The sequence below is a fragment of the Eurytemora carolleeae genome, unplaced genomic scaffold (assembly GCF_000591075.1).
Source record: "Eurytemora carolleeae unplaced genomic scaffold, Eaff_2.0 scaffold1703, whole genome shotgun sequence".
Taxonomy (NCBI): domain Eukaryota; kingdom Metazoa; phylum Arthropoda; class Copepoda; order Calanoida; family Temoridae; genus Eurytemora; species Eurytemora carolleeae.
In genome coordinates this window covers 84,137-106,480 of record NW_019397596.1, presented here as the reverse complement: position 1 = coordinate 106,480, position 22,344 = coordinate 84,137, and the positions used below count along the sequence as shown (strand labels likewise).

At 33.0% G+C, this 22,344-nt stretch overlaps 1 protein-coding gene and 1 long non-coding RNA gene across 7 annotated transcripts; one reads left to right on the top strand and one right to left on the bottom strand.

Moving 5' to 3' along the window:
- Positions 1–3,805: 3,805 nt before the first annotated feature.
- Positions 3,806–5,023, top strand: LOC111715103 (uncharacterized). The gene is made up of 2 exons (XR_002768170.1): positions 3,806–3,909; positions 4,449–5,023. It is a non-coding gene; the product is annotated as an uncharacterized LOC111715103 (long non-coding RNA).
- Positions 5,024–7,212: 2,189 nt separating this feature from the next.
- On the bottom strand, positions 7,213–19,079 carry LOC111715105 (protein white). Of its 6 annotated transcripts, none has more exons than XM_023490357.1 (18): positions 19,026–19,079; positions 18,618–18,681; positions 18,234–18,298; positions 17,260–17,331; positions 16,690–16,791; positions 15,923–16,027; positions 14,879–14,932; positions 14,668–14,747; positions 14,527–14,597; positions 13,691–13,839; positions 12,507–12,605; positions 11,738–11,904; positions 11,023–11,074; positions 9,841–9,979; positions 9,410–9,515; positions 8,691–8,784; positions 8,103–8,207; positions 7,213–7,603 (listed from the first exon to the last, which is right to left on the bottom strand). In XM_023490357.1, the coding sequence occupies exons 1-18, from the start codon at positions 19,038–19,040 to the stop codon at positions 7,505–7,507; spliced, it is 1,638 nt and encodes a 545-aa protein (XP_023346125.1). In that variant the 5' UTR covers positions 19,041–19,079; the 3' UTR covers positions 7,213–7,504. The 6 variants fall into 6 exon arrangements, with proteins under 6 accessions (XP_023346125.1, XP_023346126.1, XP_023346131.1 ...); XM_023490358.1 differs by having other exon boundaries at positions 9,410–9,491; XM_023490363.1 differs by lacking the exons at positions 7,213–7,603; positions 8,103–8,207; positions 8,691–8,784 and having other exon boundaries at positions 9,411–9,499.
- Between the last annotated feature and the right edge of the window lie 3,265 nt (positions 19,080–22,344).

Sequence of the window (22,344 nt, the reverse complement as noted above, 5' to 3'; positions counted from 1 at the left end):
AGTACTTGCGCCAAAAATGTTGAAAAATATTGATTGATTGATTTATTTGTTTTTTGTTTTTGAGTAGTTCAAGAAACCATTTAGCGCACACCTTTCCAGTCAAGATAGGGTTTTAATTTTTTGTGTGTGTATTCTAGACATGTTTATCTCCATAATAACTGATATGCATGTTGAAAACCAAATTAGGGATGGGCATATTACAATTTTTGTGAAAAAACAAACAAAAAAAGGTGAAATTTTGATCAATTGGCGCACCCTGAAAAAAAATTTTAAGAATTTTTTAAAAATTATTTTTGAAAATCTTGCAAAATTTTGCAACTTTCTGTTGACCTTGCATCTTTGTACCAAAAGTGACCCTAAAAATGAACACCCCTAATGTTCCCTATATCCAAATTATGTTAAAAATTGCTTCTTTTTATGCATGCTTTTATAGGAGTGTAAAACTTTAAGAATCATCCAGGCGCAAGGGGTGGACCGTTAAAAAAGTTTTTTTCCTTTTTGATACTTTTTACCAAAAATTTATTTATTTCCTCTAAAAAAAATTTTTCCCCGGATCATATATTTTTTCTCCGTGCAAACATACTATTAACAGACTTCTGAAGGAAAAAAAATTTAATTTTTCAAGAAAATCTACACCCCTGGCTATTGGCATGCTCCGTTTCCAAATCTGCTTTAAAACATACTCATGACAAACGCTTGCTTTTCGGGGAGCGGGGGGTATCCGTTCAGAATGCAATGTAAGTTATTCTGCATTTTAGACGAAAATTTAACGCGTACTTTTCATAAATGAATAATTTTCTAAGTGATTATTTGCAATAATTTTGCATACGAAGTAAAAGGTTTCATATTTTTAGATGCATTTTTGCAAAGTTTTATCCTTGAACTAGCTGAAGTTCCCGGCGTTGCCCGTGAAACAAAAAAATCCGAATATTGAAAAAAAAACGAATGATATACTATAGAGAAAAAAACTCACGTGAGCGATTGAAGGAGCGGTTGAGATCTAGCCTAGACTCTTCGCAGTCTAGAACAAGAAATTAACCTTTTTACACAAATTTAAAATTTGCTCAACCGCTAAAGTTGTAATATTTTCGTCAACATTTTTTTCAACTTTTGTAAACTTTTTATTGGTTCAACCGCTGAGAAAATACAGTTTTTTGCTTTCAACCGTTGGCTTTAAGATTTGTCATCAACTCTTGTCTTTAACCGCTGGGTTTAAAATTTTGAAAAACTTTTTGCTCTGAACCACTGGAAAATAGTTTTTGCTTTCAATCGTTGGGTTTCAGGTTTTCAGCAATCTTTTTGCTTTCAACTGCTGGGTTGCTTTTAACCACTTGAAAACAGTTTTTCTTAACAACTTTATTTTGCTTTCAACAGCTAGGTTTAAGATTTTTTAGCAGCTATCAAAAGAAATGAAAAAGTTATGAAAAGTTTTAATCCCAGCGGTCGAAAGCAAATTTTTACCAGTGGTTGAAATCAAAAAGTTTTTCAAAATGTTAAAACCAGCCGTTGAAAGCAAAAAAGTTGCTGAAAAATCTTCGAACCAGCGATTGAAAGCAAAAAAGGGGAAAACCAGTGGTTAAAAGAAAAAAGTTTTTTAGGAAAAATTATTTTCCAGTGGTTAAAAGCTAAAAGTTGTTGAAAATCTAAAACCCAGCGGTTTAAAGCGAAGAAGTTGCGGAAAAGCTTAAAACCAGCGGTTAAAAGCACAAAATGTTATTTAAAATCTTAAACGCAGCGGTTAAAAGTAAAACATATTGCAAGAAAAACTTTGGTTGAAGGCAAAAAAGTTGCTGAGAAATCTTGAAAATAGCGGTTGAAAGCAAAAAAGTTTAAAATATTATATTAAACCCGTCGGTTGAAAGAAACGTCTTTCAAGAACAATTGTTTTCAAGTGGTCGAAATTTGAAAGTTGCTTAAATTCTTAAAACCAGTTGTTGAACGCAAAAAACGTTTCCGAAAACCCACGGTTGAAAAAATTATTTAAAATCTTAAAACCCGGGGTTGAAAAAAAACGTTTTTTTCAGAAAAATTATTTTTTAGAGGTTGAAAGCAAAAAGTTGTTGAAAATCTTAAACCCAGCGGTTGAAAGGAAAAAAGTTTCTAAAAAATCTTACAACCAGTGGTTGAAAGCAAAAACGCTTTTCCAGAAAAATTATTTTTTAGAGGTTGAAACCATAAAGTTGTTGAAATCTTAAACCCAGCGATTGAAAGCAAAACAATTTATTTAAAATCTTAAACCCAGCGCGCGGTTTAAAGAAAAAAGTTGCTGAAAATTTTTAAAACCAGCAGTTGAAAGCCAAAAAAATTATTTAAGATCTTAAACTTGGCGGTGGAAAGTTAAAAGTATTTCAAGAAAAACTTTGGTTGACAACTTGAAAGCAAAAAGTTGTTGAAAATCTTAAACTCAGCGGTTGAAAGCAAAAAAATGTATTTTCTCGGCGGTTGAACTTATAAATTCTTTCTAAAAAGTGGAAAAAAATGTTGACGAAAAAAGTACGATTTTAGCGTTTGAACAAATTTTAAATTTGAGAAAAAAGGTGAATTTCTTATTCTGAACTGCGTCGAGTCTAAGCTAGATCTCAACCGCTCGTTCAACCGCTCCCGCTGAGTTTTTTCTCCAAAGTATAAATCATTCGAAAAGACGAGAATTTTTTAGCCTATTTTACCCCCGGAATACCCATAGGTTCCCTCAACAAATTTCAGCTGTCTAGCCGGATTGGCCAGCTATAGCTAACATATATATACAAAAATATTAATATGAGCGAAAAAAATCGAATTTGGAAAGACTAAATTTCGATTTTTAAAAAATTTGATTTTTGAAGAAGAAAAAAATTAGATAGCCTATGTTACCCCGGGGTACTCACGGGTTCCCACAAAAAATGGCGGCCCATTCGGTCTAGTCGGTTGCCCAGCTATAGCCGACTTATAAATATATATACATATTATACATGCATAAATACATATATATATATATGAGCGCCGTATTATATACATTTATTTTACATGCTCACAGGGTTTTTATTTAGTTTTTTTAGGGGGAATTTTGACCAGCTTTTCTTAATGCTGCATATAATTTCATTTAGACACTCGAAAATTCCATGATCGATGTTCCCATTTATAAAATTCCATGATCGATGTTCCCATTTATAAAATTCCATGATCGATGTTCCCATTTATAAAATTCCATGATCGATGTTCCCATTTATAAAATTCCATGATCGATGTTCCCATTTATAAAAATCCATGATCGATGTTCCCATTTATAAAATTCCATGATCGATGTTCCCATTTATAAAATTCCATGATCGATGTTCCCATTTATAAAATTCCATGATCGATGTTCCCATTTATAAAATTCCATGCTAGATGCTCCCATCTTTAAAATTTGATGCTCACTGTTCTTATCTATATAATTACATGCTTAATGTTCCCATAGTAAAATTTCATGCTTGCTGTTCCTATCTATAAAATTCCATGCTCGATGTTCAATGTTCCCATTTTTGAAATTAACATAATTTATGTTAACACGTAAATATTTCCCATCTTTAAAAAATTTCGATGTTTTCTTAACCTGGCTTTTTTCTTAAAACCTTTCTTGAATCCCGCTTTTCAATAATTATTTCATTTTGACTGGATTCGGATTCAATTTAAAAAGAAAAGAAAAATTCGGGGTTTTTTTTCACACGTCATTATATCATTTATAACCATTAGCTACGGGATTGGCTTATGCCAATAGCAGTTGAGACCCCCGCCCCTGGTTTATGTTTGAGGATATTGTTTCTAAAGAAAAAGAAAAAGTTCCTGATTCTAAATTCTAGATTAATTAAATGAGCTTGAATATATTTGAATATATCTAGATAAAGCGTCTGTCAGATCTGATGCAGCTGCTGAACTTGATCGACTTACAAGGTAAAAAAAATCATAAACTTTTTTGGTTTACGTTAAACAGATTTTATAGAAAATGTCAATTTACCGACAAACCATAATTTTTCTGTGAAGGTCTGAAATTTTCATTTGGGAAGTTTGTTAGAAAAAAAAACATCTATCACGCCTTCTATGATTGGCCTTCTTTCACCCCAGCAGGTTTAGGCTTTTAAATCCAAGCTCCATAAAAAAAGGTCTTAAATGAAACGAATAGTTTACTTTTTCTCTCAAAGAGACCAAAACTTTTTACGATATCATTTTGTATTACATGAAAATGGAAAGGGTCAAGGAATTGTTTTTTTTTCTTAAAATCTTCATATACACATAATTTTTCTGGAATTGATTGGGAATTTCCCCAAGTCTTCAAATAGTTTAAATTCCCAAATTAATATCCTTATTAATCTTGAGATGTTATCACAAATAGTCAACTTTGAATAGAGTTGTATAACTCCCACAATTTAAAAGTTTCCAGATTATCATTCACTACATTTTTCAAATATTTTCTTAAGAGAAACTGTTTTTAGAAACCAGAAAAAGAGTCTCGTCTCGCCCTCTCCAAATGGCGAAGGCCAAAGCCAGTCTGATTGCTAGCATTTCTTCCATCCACCTTAATTGACTTTGAATTCAGCACCGCCTGGTGTCAACTTTCAGAACTAATTCAGCTCGGCTTGTCCACAGCTGAGCGGAGAGAGGACAGCCTTACCGATTCATTTCGGCTGTGATATGAACTAAAGATACTGTAGTGACATTAAAGGTTTAGAAAACCAACACTTATCATATTATTTCAGCAGGAACCAGTGATATAAACTTTTACTTTTTGGTTAATTTTATTTTTCTATTCTGATGATTATGTATTTTCTGGTCTTGTCAAAGATCATGTTTTTCAGACCAAATAACTTTTGGGTTTTATTGAAATTATTTCATTCGATGGTGGGAGGGGGTTGATTTAAATTTTAACTTAAAAGTTATGACAATCGATAAAATCTAGTTTCACGCTAAACATTGCACTATTAATTAGTAGTCCTGTACTCACACTAATTTCATTTTAAATTATTAATTTTTATTTATAATCAATAGTTAAATATATTGACAACTACTTCTCATCTTTTAAACAGATAGATTTACATCTTTTACGGTGGTAGGCGATTATAACAATATTATGAAGACGACATCTTGATTTAAGTTTAATTGTCAACAAGCTCTTTCCGAATTACACGTTCACAAGATAATCTTAAAGATAATCTCGTTTAAATGACATCTTCTCTTTGTATCCATGATTTTGTGTATCCATGCTGCTTAAAAGCTTGTTTCCATGTGTTTGTGTATCCATGCTGCTTAAAAGCTTGATATCAATCAAAATTGAAATCGGAAGTCGTTTTATCATATTGATATAATCGCCTACCACCGTAGATTATCTAAGAAGTTGGGAGTGTGTCCCCTGTGGAATCTAGTGAACCCAGTGCTTTTAACGAGGAGAGGCTTGCCACCCTACATAAACTTAGTTATGGCCCGAGCTCAGGCGCGTAGTGGATGGGGGGGGGGGGGTCGGTACCCCTGTGCCCACCTAGACATGCACCCCTACAGCTAGAGGCAGGCTCTAATTTATTAAACAGTAAACTTACATATATATTCATATTTTTTGACTTTCTTATTTATCGACAATGTCACAATTTGTCCATTTTATGATTATTTCTCAAATTCTTTCTTGAACCTTAATCTTATTTACAATATTTTTTTCGCGGGGTTTCATTTAAAATGATTGGTAATTATGGTTAGATGATTAGGTAGATTAATATAGATTTTAAACTTTATTTTTTCTTAATACCGGTTGTATATGGGGGTGCGCACATCAACCGTTAGGGGTGCACAAAGAAAATAATTTCGCCGCGCTTACTCGCGCCAAAAGTGCACACCTCTAGGCTAGACCTCCACTACGCGCCTGCCCGAGCTGGGAACTTTTGGTGGATATTCTTAAGTCTGATCGCTTGATTTCGATATTCACTGTGGGCACTAAATTTCAGTTACTTCTGCAGGGTACGATAAATATGCCGGGAATTTGAATAAAGATCTAGATGTTCGACAATATAAAAGTTTTCAAAATACGGTGAACCTTTTTTCTTGGAGAAAATTGTTGCTTTTTCAGTAAGATTGACAACTTTCCTACTAAAAATCTTGTTTATTTGTACCCTTGAAACACAACTTTCATTTTGTTAACATTTCAGACATAAAAAAATAGCCCTCCCCTTAGAAAAGCGCGTATTACACTCCTAGTGCTTCAAATTGGGTTCATCGCCCTAAAAACCTGAGAATTTTGATAAATTTAACAATAAATTAACGAGGGACACTGGTCTATTTTCTAGTCTAGGCTTAAAATTTACTCAGTAGCCCTGTCTTGATATATATACACAGGAACTTAGTCTTTGCTACAAACTCTCATATCCTAATGCCTATATATGCTGGGGTAAACATTAGATGTTTTGAACTCCGACTATTTGATCTTACAGGAATATGGTTTGAAATATCAAAGGTCTCCGACATTGGGTTGCAAAAATACAGGGATTTCAAAATAAGAGTTAAAATCTCGGTTACTGTAAGCCGAACAAATCTTATTATTTATTTAAAGATAATCAATGACGCCCAATTTTCACTTTGAACGTTAGTTTAAAATTAGAAATTTGTCTCCGGAGTCCGGGGTTATTCAAGATGTGTCCTGAGTATAAAGTTATTTTCCTATATGTGATGAAATACATAAAATAGTTCAACGGAGGATTTCTTCAATAACTTCTCCGTCCGGGCTGTTCAATAATTGTGAAAAATCTTGTTAAGAACACCTATTGAATTGTTCTGGTGAAATGTGACGTGTAACGGGTTGTACAGCGTAAAAATTTCTTCCCGTGTATGGATCGTATGGAATTAAATGACCGGTTCACAGCGGTAACCTTAAAAGCTTTGAGATTAAGAATGCATTAAACATTAGTTTATCTTCTGAAAAATATGCTATTTTCAATTGTGGTTTCTGTTTAAAAATTGCTTAAGCATTTCTACAAAAGAAGCGTAAACGTATTTGTAGAACTGTCGGAATTAAATACCCATTTAACTTAGAAACACGATATCTTCCTTTTGCTAATCAGATCAGTGTTAATAGTACCGTTGTGAATCGGGCATTTTCTTGTTTTTAACTTGAGGGCCACCAAAGTATTAAAGCGACAGGCCATTTCAATTAAAAAGTAAAACTAAAATACAAAAAAATACTGTTCTTAGAAACTTTATAAAATAAGTTTTACAAACTTTATTGATATTTTTTATTACAAAATAACAGTTAATTTTAATCATGATCCTAGTTAAGATATCATGAATATTCATAATTTTAAATTCACAATAAAAATCATTCTAAATACAAGGAATTTTAGTCAACATGCATATTTGCATGAATATCTTTAACAATAAATGGGTATTAACACAAATAAAAATCAACATTAAATATGACAAAAAAAAACACTTCACAAAGCGCAGGGGATTATATTTGATCTTGATGTAGTTGATCTAATCTGATTGATCTGATTGGATTGATCAGTTTGATCTACCGTTTCCTGGCTCTGATGCTGAGCCCGATGAAGCCGATGATCTGGAAGAGGATTGCTAGGACCAACAGTGCTCCGGAATCGATCCATTTGTGGCCCTTAATATAATAATTAATATAATTAATAATTTTAAATTATTATTAATGATTGATAATTTAATATAATATAATAATTTTTATAATTTAATCAATAATTTAAAAAATAATTTAATAGAGACAAAAATAATTCCCGAAAAACAATGTTTGGTAGTCTAAAGGAAAGAATAGGATTTACTGAAAGGGGTTTGATGTTGTTTAAATTGACCCGACTGAATTCAAATTAATGAAACCGAATACATCAAGCCCTGGACATGTTCACAACGGTATCCTTTGTTACTGTCACTTTAAGAGAAGCCACGAAAAAAATAATCAATTTTTAAAGTTAAGAACATGAATCTCATTCTTGATACTCTATAAATGGCGGGTATTTGAAATTAAGTCTAGACAGACTATAGACTACAGACTACAGTACCCTTAAAATTCACAAATAGACATGTGGTAAAAACAAAGAATCAAAAAAAAATATTTTTGTTAAAAATTAAAAACTGTAAATAGTTACCATTTCCAGTCCTTGTTGATATAGCAGCTCTGCTCCATCTACAGTTCCACAATCAGTTATATTGGCAGTTATACTGAAGTTCTTAGGACAGTGTAGGGATATCCCCTGAACACAGGGATAGATATACTTCAATTCACGAGGAAGACAATGTTAAAGCCATTTGATGCGTATTTAATAAAATGTTGTAAAGCAAAACAGTTGCTGTTTTACATGTTAATTGGACTATTTAAAATCATAACAAATCAGAATTTGTTTCTCACTTAACGTAGTACGTACATTTATAAAACAGATTTTTCCCCGATTAAAAGCTTTTTTTTGTTTTGATTTCCTCATTTCAAAACTCGAGTTTGAGATGATAAATCAATTCTTTTCATGGATAAAAAGTGTAACTGGCATGACTGTGTGACGTCGTAGCTCCTCTGGTTTTGATTTTACCCCAAAGCACGAGTTTAACAAATTTATTAAGTTACACACTAGAAATTCAAAACATCTGACTTCTCAATAGCTCCAGTGAGAGATATGACAGAAAACATAAAAGATCTGTCATAAAATTTACTTTAATTTCACGTGACAAGTATCTAATCCTGCCTGTGTATCCTCCCACTGATTAGAGGCCAGGGCCTCGAATGCGAAGAAGAAGAAGGAGATAAACCTCACCGGTTTCGTGTAAGGAGGCAGAGCGCTAAAATAATACAAAAAATTGTTCTGGGTTTTGTCTCAAATATTTTTTAATTCGGATCCACAGCGATTGGGCTAGGATTAGGAATAGATCCATAAAAATACGCGAATCCATAGATCCTGATTCAAGTGGCAAAATTTAGACAAAAAAGTGTTCACTTGGAGAGATGTGTAAACCCCTCTTGTATCTCAATGTAGTCGATCAAGTTTTAGAACAGAAAATAGCGAAATTTTGAAAACTTTTTCTTTTCTAAAATGCATAAACTTATATTTACTGATGGGTAAACACCTCTTTTATATAAATGTATTCGATCAAGTTTCAGAAAAAAGTAAATTTAAAAAAATGGAAAGGAAAGTAAAATTCAAAAATGTTTACGATCTCAATAAAACTATATGGGTAAAACGTTTGAATGATTGTTCAAACATTTAGGAGATGTGGATTGTGGAAGGTACCAGTTATTAAACAGAGGTTATGATCTTTTCATAAAATAAGGGGTTGAACCGTGTCTGTTTAAAAAGATAATAAAGATAATGTTTAACATAAGGGCGGAATACTAATACATTGTGTTAAATAAAATCACAGAAATAAACATTTTAAAATTTTTTTATCTTGTACGCTTTCTTCTTACTTGATAGATATGAATAGACCACCCAGCAGCATCAGAGGCATTACCATCATTGGAGTTAAAGCTAATCCAATATCTACAGTTGCTACAATACTAGCAATCATAAACCCAAAACATAGAATATAGTTGCTACAATACTAGCAATCATAAACCCTAAACATAGAACATAGTTGCTACAATACTAGCAATCATAAACCCTGAACATAGAATATAGTTGCTACAATACTAGCAATCATAAACCCTGAATAGTTGCTACAATACTAGCAATCATAAACCCTGAACATAGAATATAGTTGCTACAATACTAGCAATCATAAACCCTGAATATAGAATATAGTTGCTACAATACTAGCAATCATAAACCCTGAACTGGAACATAGTTGCGACAATACTAGCAATCATAAACCCTATGATTAAAAAATCTGAGTTCTCACCGAATGAAGAAACAGATATGACTGTACAGATGACGATGACCAGCACTGCGGGGAACTTGGCCCAGCTGAGCCCCAGCAGACCGTAGAACACCATCAGGAAGGCGATGTTAGACACAAGGCTGATCGGCAAATCAATAATCTAGAAACAGAATAAATAAAAAAATAATGAAGTTGTTCAATGTTCAATATTTTCTTCATAAGTCTATATAAACGTAATTATAAGTGACCCTACATTTGAAGAGAAGCATGCCATTATCTGAACAAGAATTTGGAAGATATCGTCATTTTTTTTTTGGGAGGGGGGAGGGTATCTAGTTTAGTTCTAACAAGATCCTTCATTTTCTGTACCAGCAATCCGCAAGCTACTTTTATAAAGTATCCATAATTGACACACCGAGGGGGGTTGCAGGGAGGGCAGAGAAAATGTTCATATTTGCAAGATTAAACTGGTATTTTTCGATTTTAATGATGTTTTATTAATTAGCGTTACCTATTGTTTGACAGGTTCAAGTTAGCTTGGATGTTTAGAGTAAATTTTGTTTAAAGCTTACTGCAAACTAGTCGGAAGAAGAAGGTAAAATTTTTGCAACATTACTGATACGACTTTGTGACCTTGCAAAACTATGAAAAAATATAACGAGTATAGATTTCATAGATGCATCATCAAACCTGCTCAATTTGCTTTATAGTAGAAAAAATTCACTTTTAAAAACAACCTTGAAGACCTAATATTCCATGTCTTGTCTTTGAAAAATAGATATATTGAACTAAAAATGTGTTCCTATAGGAACACAGGAAGTCAAGAGCCCGGTTGCACTGTTCATGACAAGCTTTAAAGGGTACTCTTGTAAATCTACAATTAGAAAACTATTTTTCTAAATGGACGGGTACATTAAAATACGTCTACAGTCCCTTTAATCAAATTGCAGAAAAATAACAATGAAACCCCTAGATTTGGAATTAAGAAAGATTAAGATCCCTTGCTAAGTGGACAATGGACATATTTAAAGTCATTATAACAGAAAAATGTAAGATTTCCTCTCTAACAGAGATTATTTTGATGACTTAACATTTTTTTAACAGCTACTTAATTGATAAAGATTGTTGAAATAACGTCAAAAGCAATTTCAGTTTGGATTTTTACAAATTTAAAAAAAAATTTTTTAAGGTTTTGATTCTTACCCCTTTAGCTAGATAGAAGGTGTCCACTCTGTACATTCCGCTAAAATGTTCTCTAAGCATTAAAACGATCTTTATATTTTTCAGAAGAGAACAGAAACAATTAGACCCTTTCCCATCCCATTGAACACAGAAGTCACAAGAGTCTAGACCGTAAAGGCAATTAAGATTTTGCCACAAACTCTGATATTCTAATATCTAAATTTATCCTTCCCACCCGATGTTGTAACCAAACTATTTCAAACTATTAACCCTAAACCCTCAACCTTAAACCCTCAACCCTCAACCCTCAACCCTCAACCCTCAACCCTCAACCCTCAACTCTCAACCCTCAACCCTCAACTCTCAAATATCCAAGGTTTACACTATCATGTTGCAAAGATACAGGAACGGGAAAATTGAATTTATGGCAAAAACTCGACATCTTTATTTTGTAACTTTTTTCTCATTCTCCTGATCAATGATCCTCCAACTAGTATTTCATTTCTAAAATATTAGGTAACACAAGATAATTTTCCAAGAAAGCATGGAAATCGTAGAAATCGTTTTTCATATCAATTCCTTAAATGACATTACTGTTCTGGAAAAGCACAACTGTAAACATTTAATACACGTGAACTTATTGTTTAGTAATTAAACTTGTATTTAAAAAAGCTTTAAGAATTAAATGATGATGAAACGATATCTAAAAATAACAAGCAAGAAAAAGATTGTTTTCCTAAAGAATATTTTGATCTCCGGATTGAACACGTTGATGGTAAGGAAGATGTTGGAGAAGGCCAGGACTGCCACCAGCAGAAATAATCCACCGTTGATGGAAACCGCTCCACTCAGAGTACTACTATCTATACCCATATACAGGGAACCAAAACTGAGAGCAGTTAACTGAAGAAAAAAAATTATAACATCAACAATAATAATCTCTTCTCCCTTCCCTTCCCTTCCCTTCCCTTCCCTTCCCTGTGTGCTGGGTTACCCCCCCCCCCTTGTTTATTGCTGTTCCACACACCTTTTCCATAACCTTTCATAATCTATTTCCGATATTCCATTTTTTAAATTTTATTCTTAATTTTGTATGTGTTTGATTTTGTGAATTGTTAATACATTTTTGTCAATCCTCTGTTTACATAAGGGTCTGTCATTCAAAACAACCAGCGATTAGAGAGTCCCTTGCTGTTTGGATGAACAAACATATATTGAATAGGTAAAATTTAAACTAAATATATCTAGATCCATCTACCTGGTATTAACGATTAACGAACTATCTATATAATAAAACAAGACATTCGTATATATATAATATATATATATATATATTGCGTATAGCCGGCCAAACGGCTGGACCGATTGGGCTGATTTTTTTTTGTGATCACTCATGGGTGGGAGGGGGGTGTTATAGGCTAAAAAAAATCGATTTTTTTCAAAAGATTTTTACAGCCAATGCCAGGCCCTTCAGCTAGTTTACTATAAAACAATGATTAACTTACCATATTTGTAAGAACTCTTACAAGAACGATCCAACCTCCTCTTCTCACGTTAGTAGCGTTCCTCCAACATAAGGCAATAAACTGAGTTGCCCAGCTAGCCTAAATCAACCAATAAAAATATTAAAACTTAAAATTTCATAAATTGTCAACAAATGATTTCTAGATAATTTACAAAAATATTTATTTATCAGACGAACTTTTTATAAATATTTTACAAATGTGCTAGAAATGAAAACCGACAAACAGACACATCAATTGTTAACAAGTGATTTTATAGTTACTTGTAAAAATGTTGGCTTTTAAACAACACATCAAATAAACTCAATTATTGCTCTAACGTTGTCCTCCTATCCACGATTTTCTGCTTCTCACTGTATAGTGTGTATATATATTGTATCTCTGCAAAATATGTCTGAGAATTCAAGGCATGCTCAAAATTCAGCGAAAAGCAGAAAAATTGATTTCGAAATTTTTTTTTCAGTTACAGAAATATTGCAGAACTGGATTGTATACATTGTTTACTTGATACAAATAGAAAGTAATATATATTTCAAAATGCTCTTCAGTCCGTTTCAAACACAACTTATTTGCCTGAAGAGCCAATCCATGAGAGAACGAGATTGCGCAAAGTCGTAATTCCACATATGTTACACGTTATCCTTCATCATGTTAAATGAAGTGAATGAAATGACCCTGGACTTACCAGGGCTAAAAGCGTTTGATTTCTCCAATTTGAATCCAATCGCGTTTTGGTCTATAATTCAAAAATGTTCATCTTACAGGGTTGTCTTTTATGTTTTACTTTAAAATTAAAACGACAAATTATGATCGAAAGTGACAACAGGGTTCCTCCCATATTTACTGTGGCAGCTCAGGTTAAAAGCAAAAGTGGCAGAAATGTTTGACTAAAATTGCATTTTCTTCTGTTACTTGGTAGAGTTATCCCCTAAATTGGCAGATTTGTTGTCCCAAGTTGGTAGATTTGTTGTCCCAAATTGGCAGATTTGTTGTCCCAAATTGGTAGATTTGTTGTCCCAAATTGGTAGATGTTTGCTAAAAATTTGCAGTTACTTTCCAAATATGAAAGTGGCAGGTCAGACGGGTCAGGTAAACTGACCCACATGAGTCACAGCATGCTGGGACGAGGAGCAAACTGTTAGATAAGTGTAAAAAAGAGCACCAACCTTGTAAGGAGATCTTGAGACTGTTTCTTCACTAAGAGCCAGATACTTGAGATCATTCTCTATCTCATTCTCTAGATCTATCCCAACCCTACTCTCCTTGAACTTGTTGGCTATCTTCTCAACCTTCTTCCTACTCCTCTCAGGATCCGCTAAAACAATGTCAGGTTCTCAATAGTACCCTTTAAACTTTTATCTGATCAAAACGACGTGGAAGATGTTTCGTTTTTCTAATCTGAAAAGTATTCAATTCTGATAACTTCCTCCCATTGTATCTGCAGAAGAAATGCAAAATTCGATTTTTTCCACAGTTGAAAATATTGAATAGTTAACCATAAATATCTAATTCATGTTTGATCAGGTAAGGTTTTTAGTGTACCGGACATAACACTTATACATAGAGTCCCGTGTACCGGACATAACACTCTGTACATCGAGTCCCGTGTACCGAACATGCCACTCTGTACATCGAGTCCTGTGTACCGGACATAACAATCTGTGCAGAGTACGTGAAACCCTGTCAAACGTGTCAAATTACTTTTCGGAAATGTTTTACCGATAAAGCAACGATAATTGACAATATCAGAAATCTTTAATTATCTTTGTATACCTACAGTGAGACCCAAAAATTATAAGAGAAACACGACTGTTACTCGAGATATGATTTTAATTAGTTCAAAAAACACGAAAGGAAGCAATTGTTCAGTGTACACATAGACCCATTTCGCTTGAAGTTGATTTTCAATTGGCTTTATATCATTAAGCTTTAATATCGTCTTCCTATTCCTGTTTTATGGGTCCCCTGTAATAATTTCAGTTTAAACTCTAACCCATCTTACCTGGGTTAATTGCAAGTGCATCTATGAAGAAATCAGCAGGATTATATTTTGATGGGCATTCAAATCCACACCTAGAAATTAAATAAAAAAGTAAATTTCTGTCTATCCCTATCCCTATCACTATCCCTATCCCTATCCTACTTGTTGAAGAAGAGAAGAGCATTAGAAGCAGGACCAAGGTAGATGGTTCTACCCTCGGACATCAACATCAGCTGATCCATCTGATCATGAATCCACATATATTTTAGCTACACAAGTTAAATCATGGACGACAGTATTGTCATTTTTCTAAGGTTCTATGGTTCCCTGCAACAACAAATAATAATATGTCCCAGCTTTTTAATATGGATTCCTTTGAGAAAATGAGAGAAGATGGTTGATGGATGGTAGTTAGAACAGTTCTACCCTGGAGACATACTTATCCTTATTCTCCATGTTCAAAGTTTTATCAGTTGAAAGTTGAAAGTTGAAAGTAAGTTAAAAGTTCATAAGGTTCAGAGATCATAGATCAAGAATCAATGACCAAGGATCAAATATTAAGAATCACAGATCAAAGATAAAGGTTGATATATCAATGACCAATGACCAAAGATCAAGGATCAAGGTTCCAGGCTTCAGGATTAAGGTTCCAGGCTTCAGGATCAAGGTCCAAGGTTCATTAGTTTCAAGGTTCAAGGTTCAAGGTTCAAGGTTCAAGGTTCAAGGTTCAAGGTTCAAGGTTCAAGGTTCAAGGTTCAAGGTTCATGTTTCAAGGTTCATGTTTCAAGGTTTAAGGTTCAAGGTTCAAGGTTCATCAGTTTCAAGGTTCAAAGTTTAAGGTTTAAAGTTCAAGGTTTAAAGTTCAAGGTTTAAAGTTCAAGGTTCATTATTTTAAAGGTTCAAGGTTCAAGGTTCAAGGTTCAAGGTTAAAGGTTCATGTTTCAAGGTTTAAGGTTCAAGGTTTAAGGTTCAAGGTTTAAGGTTCAAGGTTCAAGGTTCATCAGTTTCAAGGTTCAAAGTTTAAGGTTTACAGTTCAAGGTTTTAAGTTCAAGGTTCATTATTTTAAAGGTTCAAGGTTCAAGGTTCAAGGTTCAAGGTTCAAGGTTCAAGGTTCAAGATTCAAGGTTCAAGGTTCAAAGTTCAAGATTCAATGTATAAGTTTCAAAGTAAAAAATGTCTAGTAAGGTTTAAAATGAATAAATCAAGGTTTTGGGTTTAAGATTCGAAGATCAAGATTGGTTCAAGGTTCAAGGTTCAAAGTTCATGATTCAATGTACAAAGTTTCAAAGTAAAAAATGTCTAGTAAGGTTTAAAATGAATAAATCAAGGTTTTAGGTTTAAGATTCAAAGGTCAAGGTTCAAGGTTCAAGGTTCAAGCTAGGTTAAAGATGTGTATATCGGAGAGGATGAATGTTCCTGCTCCGCGAACTTGACCATAACATCAATAACACTGCTCGCCATATGAGAATCCAGTCCACTTGTTGGTTCGTCACAGAACAGTAAGGAAGGGCTGGTCAACACCTAAAATATTAACAACCTGTATCGAAAGAACACGAGAGAAATTAATTATGCTTACATGTCTGTCTGTTTGTATCGAATACACTTCAATGACCCCAGCTTTTCATATTTTTAACAAAGAGCCTCATTTGCTATTTAAGTGTCATTAGAAAAAAAGTGGACCACACCCTCAACTGAATCCCGCTATTTCTTCGGTCAGAGTACTTCAGATCAATGCAGAACGCACCGAAAGCTTAGTTTAGGGTGACCAACCCGTCATCACCCACAGAGAAAATATATAATACGGAGCGTCCCATATTGTATCGGATTATCACCAAGCTCTGAATTCAAAATACGCACATAATACTCGGAAAAAAATAGTATTTCCTGCATGTAAATTTTTTAATTATCCTTATAAATTTTTTTAAATGACTCAATCTAGACACAATTTAGAGCTATAAATGATCTAATATGATGTGGGACACCCTGTATATGTCCGGTATAAATATAAAAAATGCCACTAAAATAAATATTGGAAATTCGTCAATATATAACCCTGAAAATCTGCGCAATTCTGTAGTTTTTTTTATGTACGATGAAGAAATTATGGCAAATAAAGCTATCAATAATAGAAAAGGGGGGGAAACGCACGTCTAAAAGCCTTTTTTAAATAGAAATATAAACACCTCGCAAGCAAAGGATAATCTTTTCTTTTCTCCTCCAGATATACCCTCAACCTCATTAGTGGCTGAAGATATCAAGGTATGCTGTACATCACGTAGCTCCAACTAAATATACAGATATCAAGGTATGCTGTACATCACGTAGCTCCAACTAAATATACAGATATCAAGGTATGCTGTACATCACGTAGCTCCAACTAAATATACAGATATCAAGGTATGCTGTACAGTGTACATCACGTAGCTCCAACTAAATAAACAGATATCAAGGTATGCTGTACAGTGTACATCACGTAGCTCCAACTAAATATACAGATATCAAGGTATGCTGTACATCACGTAGCTCCAACTAAATATGCTATGAATGTATGCTGTAGTGTATATTGTACAATTATCAAGGTTTACTGTACATCATTCAGCTTCGACTAAATTAATGTAAACTGTACAGTTTTTAATCCCTTTAAATTAACATTGATCTTGAAAACAATCCGCCCTCAGATCCGTAACTAGCATGAAGATTGACGCAACTCACAAACCCGTGAATTTCACAATTAACATTCTCTAATTCCTTACCTCGTCTAGAACCTCCTCAACCCTCTCCCACTTCTCCTCTTTACTCAACCCACAGTGCATCCTCACCATCGCCTTCGTAAAAATAATTTCATTATCTTATATATTTAGACTCTGTGTGAGAAATGAATCTTAAGTTATAAAAATTACATAACAGTAATTGAGGGAAAATTAACCTCAATGAAGATAACAAAATCTACTTTGTCGACCCGAAGCTCTGAACTTTTAAATGAACAGAACCGAAGACAAATACGGAAAGATGCAACATTCGGATCGTAAACAAATCAATTTAATTCCAAACAGATCATTCAGATATTACAAACAGTAGCCATCTATTATTTTTCGACACATTCGTATATAGTTAATATTTCATAATATTTTTGATTTTTAAAAATAATTTTCGCTGGCGTTGGATTTTCGAACATTCCTGGAAAATATGAAAATGTCGTCTTCATTATCAAAAATCCTCGAAACAGGAATAAATGTTTTCAAAAGTAACTCTCAGATCATGAAAAGTACAATATATTATGAAATATCAACTATTTACAAATGCGTCGAAAAATAATCGATGACTATTGTTTGTAATATCTGAATGATTTGTTTGGAATTAAATTGATTTGTTTACGATCCGAGTTGAGTGTTGCATCTTTCTGAATTTGTATGGACACTACTTTCTTCGGTATTAGTCGTTTTTAACAATTTTCTCCTTATAGACGCAACAGATAGAAGTAAAATTAGTAGCGATCGCATTAAGCCTATACCCCCCTTAATTTTTCACGAACACTCCCTTTAAGGGATTTTAAAACATCATAATATTTCACATTTTTCAATTTTGACCGTCCATAAGCTTTCCCATGGGGTCATGTGAGTTGTCACAATATGTGGGCCCGACCAGTTTATCCATTTTTACTTTTTTTGATAAAAACTAAAACAGAGGCCAAATTATATATAGTAGATAATAGATACCCCTGTAATACCTGGAAGCAGAGATGTTCACGAACGGTTAAACCAAGAATAAACAAATCATCTTGCTGGACATATCCTAGAAAAAGCACACATTAGAAAATTAACTTGTATATTGTATACATATATTTACATATCTTGCAAAAAATATCCTAGAAAAAATGAATATTATTTTATATCACTATATACAAAAATATTAAATTTTATCAGGATTTTCTAAATACCCCTGCAAAATTTGAGAATAGAAACAGGCATTTTTTAGCTTTTTAAATTGAAAAGACTAAATAATTAAAGGAGGAAAAAAGGTGCAAAAAAGGGACTTGCCAGTTGGTAAATACACATTTTTTTCTTCCCAAAATCGTCGAAAAACATTTCCCTTTATGAATATTAATTTTTACCTGAGAGAGCTGTCAGATTGTTTGGAGTTACAAGAGCGTTATTGGCAATCCTAGTCCCAGAAACCTAGATTAAGGAGTCAGTTTTAAAAACATGAAAATCTACACATTTCTTTAAATCATTATGTTTTCCTTGACATTTTCCATTGTTCCGTAACTGAACAGTTGCCGTTTCAAACTCTCATCTTTATCATTTATATCGACCTTTTTCAATTACGAATTAAAAGACTTTTTGTTAAAGAGTTTTCTAAGGAGCCCTCAAAAATTAAAAATGATCAAAATCAAAACATCTAATTATTAAAAATTCAAAGATATTTTTTCTTCTAATAACCTAAATTATTACTTATAAACAATTCTAAATTGAAAACGAATTTACGTTTATAAAAACTATCTACCAAGAAAATTTGTTACCTCGAGTTTCCCCATATTTCTGAAGAGCAGAGTATTGAGAAGAGTAGATTTTCCATAACATGGTAATATATAGCTAATATCTACTAAAAATAAGTAAACAAGCCCCCAGAACAGCTAGACGTAGTATCTACTAAACATGGTAATATATAGCAAATATCTACTAAAAATAGGTATACTACAGGGTGTCCCACATCAAATTAGACCGCATCAATGGGTCTAAATCAGAAAATTTAAGAAGAATGAATCATTTTAAAAAAAATAATAAGGCTAATAGAAATTTTGTTTGCAGAAAATGCTAGATTTTTTAGTATTATGTGCGTATTTTGGCGTTAAAGATCTAATATGATATGGGACGCTCTGTAGCTCCCAGAACAGCTAGACGTAGTATCTACTAAATATGATAATATATAGGAAATATCTACTAAAAATAAGTATACTACAGGGTGTCCCACGAAACATTACAGTTGGTGAATAGTTTTGAATGTCTTCTTCAATATGCTGCATTGGATATGTTAGAGACTTTTTGCAGTTTATTTTGTTAATAAAATCTTTTACTCAAATATATTTTTCTTTGAAATAAGTTTTACAATAACATGAGTGCTATATAATATCTTATCTTATTCTCTTTGGTATTAAACAGCCTAACAAATTATGGAAGAAGACATTTTAAACTATGCACTAACTGTCATGTTTCGTGGAACACCCTGTAGCTCCCAGAACACATAGAACATGGCTGAGTAATCGGGTAAGCTGAATCAGATCAGATTTTCTTTACGTCTTCCGGATAAAAAATTCAAATCTATGAATTTTAAAACTTATTTTGATACAAATTGTCTGAAGAAATCGCTATAGAATATTTATGTTTAATTATATATTTTACCTTCTTTCAGAATCTCCTTTTTTGGAGTTTTCCCACGTAGACCGCACATTTTCAGTCCAGGTCTATAATATATAATTTAATTTCAGAGTGCTATATATCAACGATACCATGTATAAACCTTTATCCGAAAAAAGACGGAAGAAGAGCTAGAACTATTAGGTTTGGTTCCTAATTAGAAATCTGAAGAAATTTCTTTCTAGTAAATGTAGAAACCCAAGAGATGCTTTTTAGGATTCATAAGGTATCTCTGGGGGTTATGAAATATGAATGAAAAGATGCCATGTCATCGAAACATAATAGATCGGGGGGTACTGTTTCTAATTGTTAAAGGGACCGTTCACTTATTATAAAATATGAATGAAAAGATGCCATATCATCGAAACATAATAGATCGGGGGGTACTGTTTCTAATTGTTAAAGGGACCGTTCACTTATTATAAAATATGAATGAAAAGATGCCATGTCATCGAAACATAATAGATCGGGGGGTACTGTTTCTAATTGTTAAGAATAGTCTTTTAATCAATCTTTATGGGAACACTTCAATGTGAAAATCTGAGTGGATTATGACTTTAAAATAAGTCCTGGGCAGAATTTAATGAATTGGAAAAGTCGCTGACGTACCTCCTGCCGGTTCAAATCCTGAATCACCGATTCATATCCTTATGATTTTTCAGCTTTATATTGGTCATTCCAGATTTGAACCCTTGAAAGGGTATTTCAGTGACCAAGCTCAATTTCATTTAATCAAGTTTTTGGTATCCATGTTTTTTTATTTATAAATTCATTTCCAAAATCTTAGTTCACTGAAACCAAGAAATTAAATCTTTGCCACAAACTCAACTTTTTATTATCCTCTTTGCTACCTAATGGTGTAAACTTTTGATATTTCACATTTAGATTAATTTATCTGACATAATTCAATGCTTGAAATATCTGAGGTCCACAACATTGAGTTCTTAAGATAAAGGTATTAGAAAAGAGTTTAGACAAGATTCAGTTTCTTTAATGGATTAAGATTACATAATTTACTAATGGAGGAGGATTTAGTACTTTTAAAACAAATTTCAAGGAAACATGGTGCTGTAGATGTTAATAAACCTACCTAGTGGACACAGTTATCTTACTCCAAGAGAACTTAATCCTGTCATCCGTCTACACAAATTTATTTACATTTACATACTACAGTATAAAGTTACCCACAATGGATGAGACTTTAGAGGCGACTGTACGCTATGTTCCAATAAACAGGGAATTCAGTGACGATTTTTATACCGTCTTTGTAAATGATTTTATGATTTAGTTTGGTGATGCTTATTATCTACTAGGACAGCTTTAATCCGTCTGATAGAGTTCAGAATTTGTTTTTATTGCATACTGTACACCATTTACATAAAAAATACTCTAGAAGACGTAACTTTATTTTGAGCATTGAAATTAGGTAGCACAACGCTAATTCTTTACAAAGACGATTTCGAATACGTCTCACCGGGAACACCCTCTACGAAAGGAATTGAATCATTGTCACAAACTCAAATTTTCTAATCCCTATATCTTAGCAACTTGATGGAGCAAACCTTTGATATTTCAAACTTACATTATTTAATCTACCAGAACTCATAGTTTGAAATATCTAAGGTCTACGGCATTGGGTTGCAAAGATATAGGGATTAGAAAATCTTCGTTTGTGGCAAAGACTCGAATCCTTTACATTCCCTGTTTCCTTATATTCATGGTTCCCTGCAACTCTCAACTTCTTTGACTCATTTGACACATCATTAAATAATCTATTAGCGAATTTAATCAAGACAGAAGACTTTACTTAGAATCGTTATATATAAAGAGTTTCAGGTCGTCTTTATTGTATCATTCTTTGTGGGTAACTGTATTACTTTCATTATTTGTAATTCAATAGCTTTTCTTTTTACAACGGTAAATGAACAAAGAAACTAATTTTTATCCACAAACTCAGACTTTGTTAATCCCTATCTCTGAGCAACCCGATGTTGTAGACCTTTGATGTTTCAAACTATAAATTCTGTTAGATCAAATAGTCTTATTTTGAAAAATCAATGGTTTAGAACATTAGGTTGCAAAGATATAAGGATTAGTAAATGTGAGTTTGTGTTTAATTCCCGCGTAAAAGAAAAGTCAATTCTTTAAAAAGACCTTTCTTTAAATATTAGTTTTTTAGTAACTAATACTTTATTAAGTTGTCTATGATATCTCATGTAAATAAAAAACAACTTCAGACAAGCAAGAAATTAGCCAAATATTTATTTACCCTGAGGTTGACAGAAAGTAGGCTGGCCAGATCATCAGCTCTAGGTATAGTTATACGAACAGGAGCACTAGGTTTTTCATTTAGGTCTTCCTTCTTAGTAGGTTTATCCTTCTCATCATCTTCTGTTCCTTTCTTGTTTTCAACATCTTTGGTTG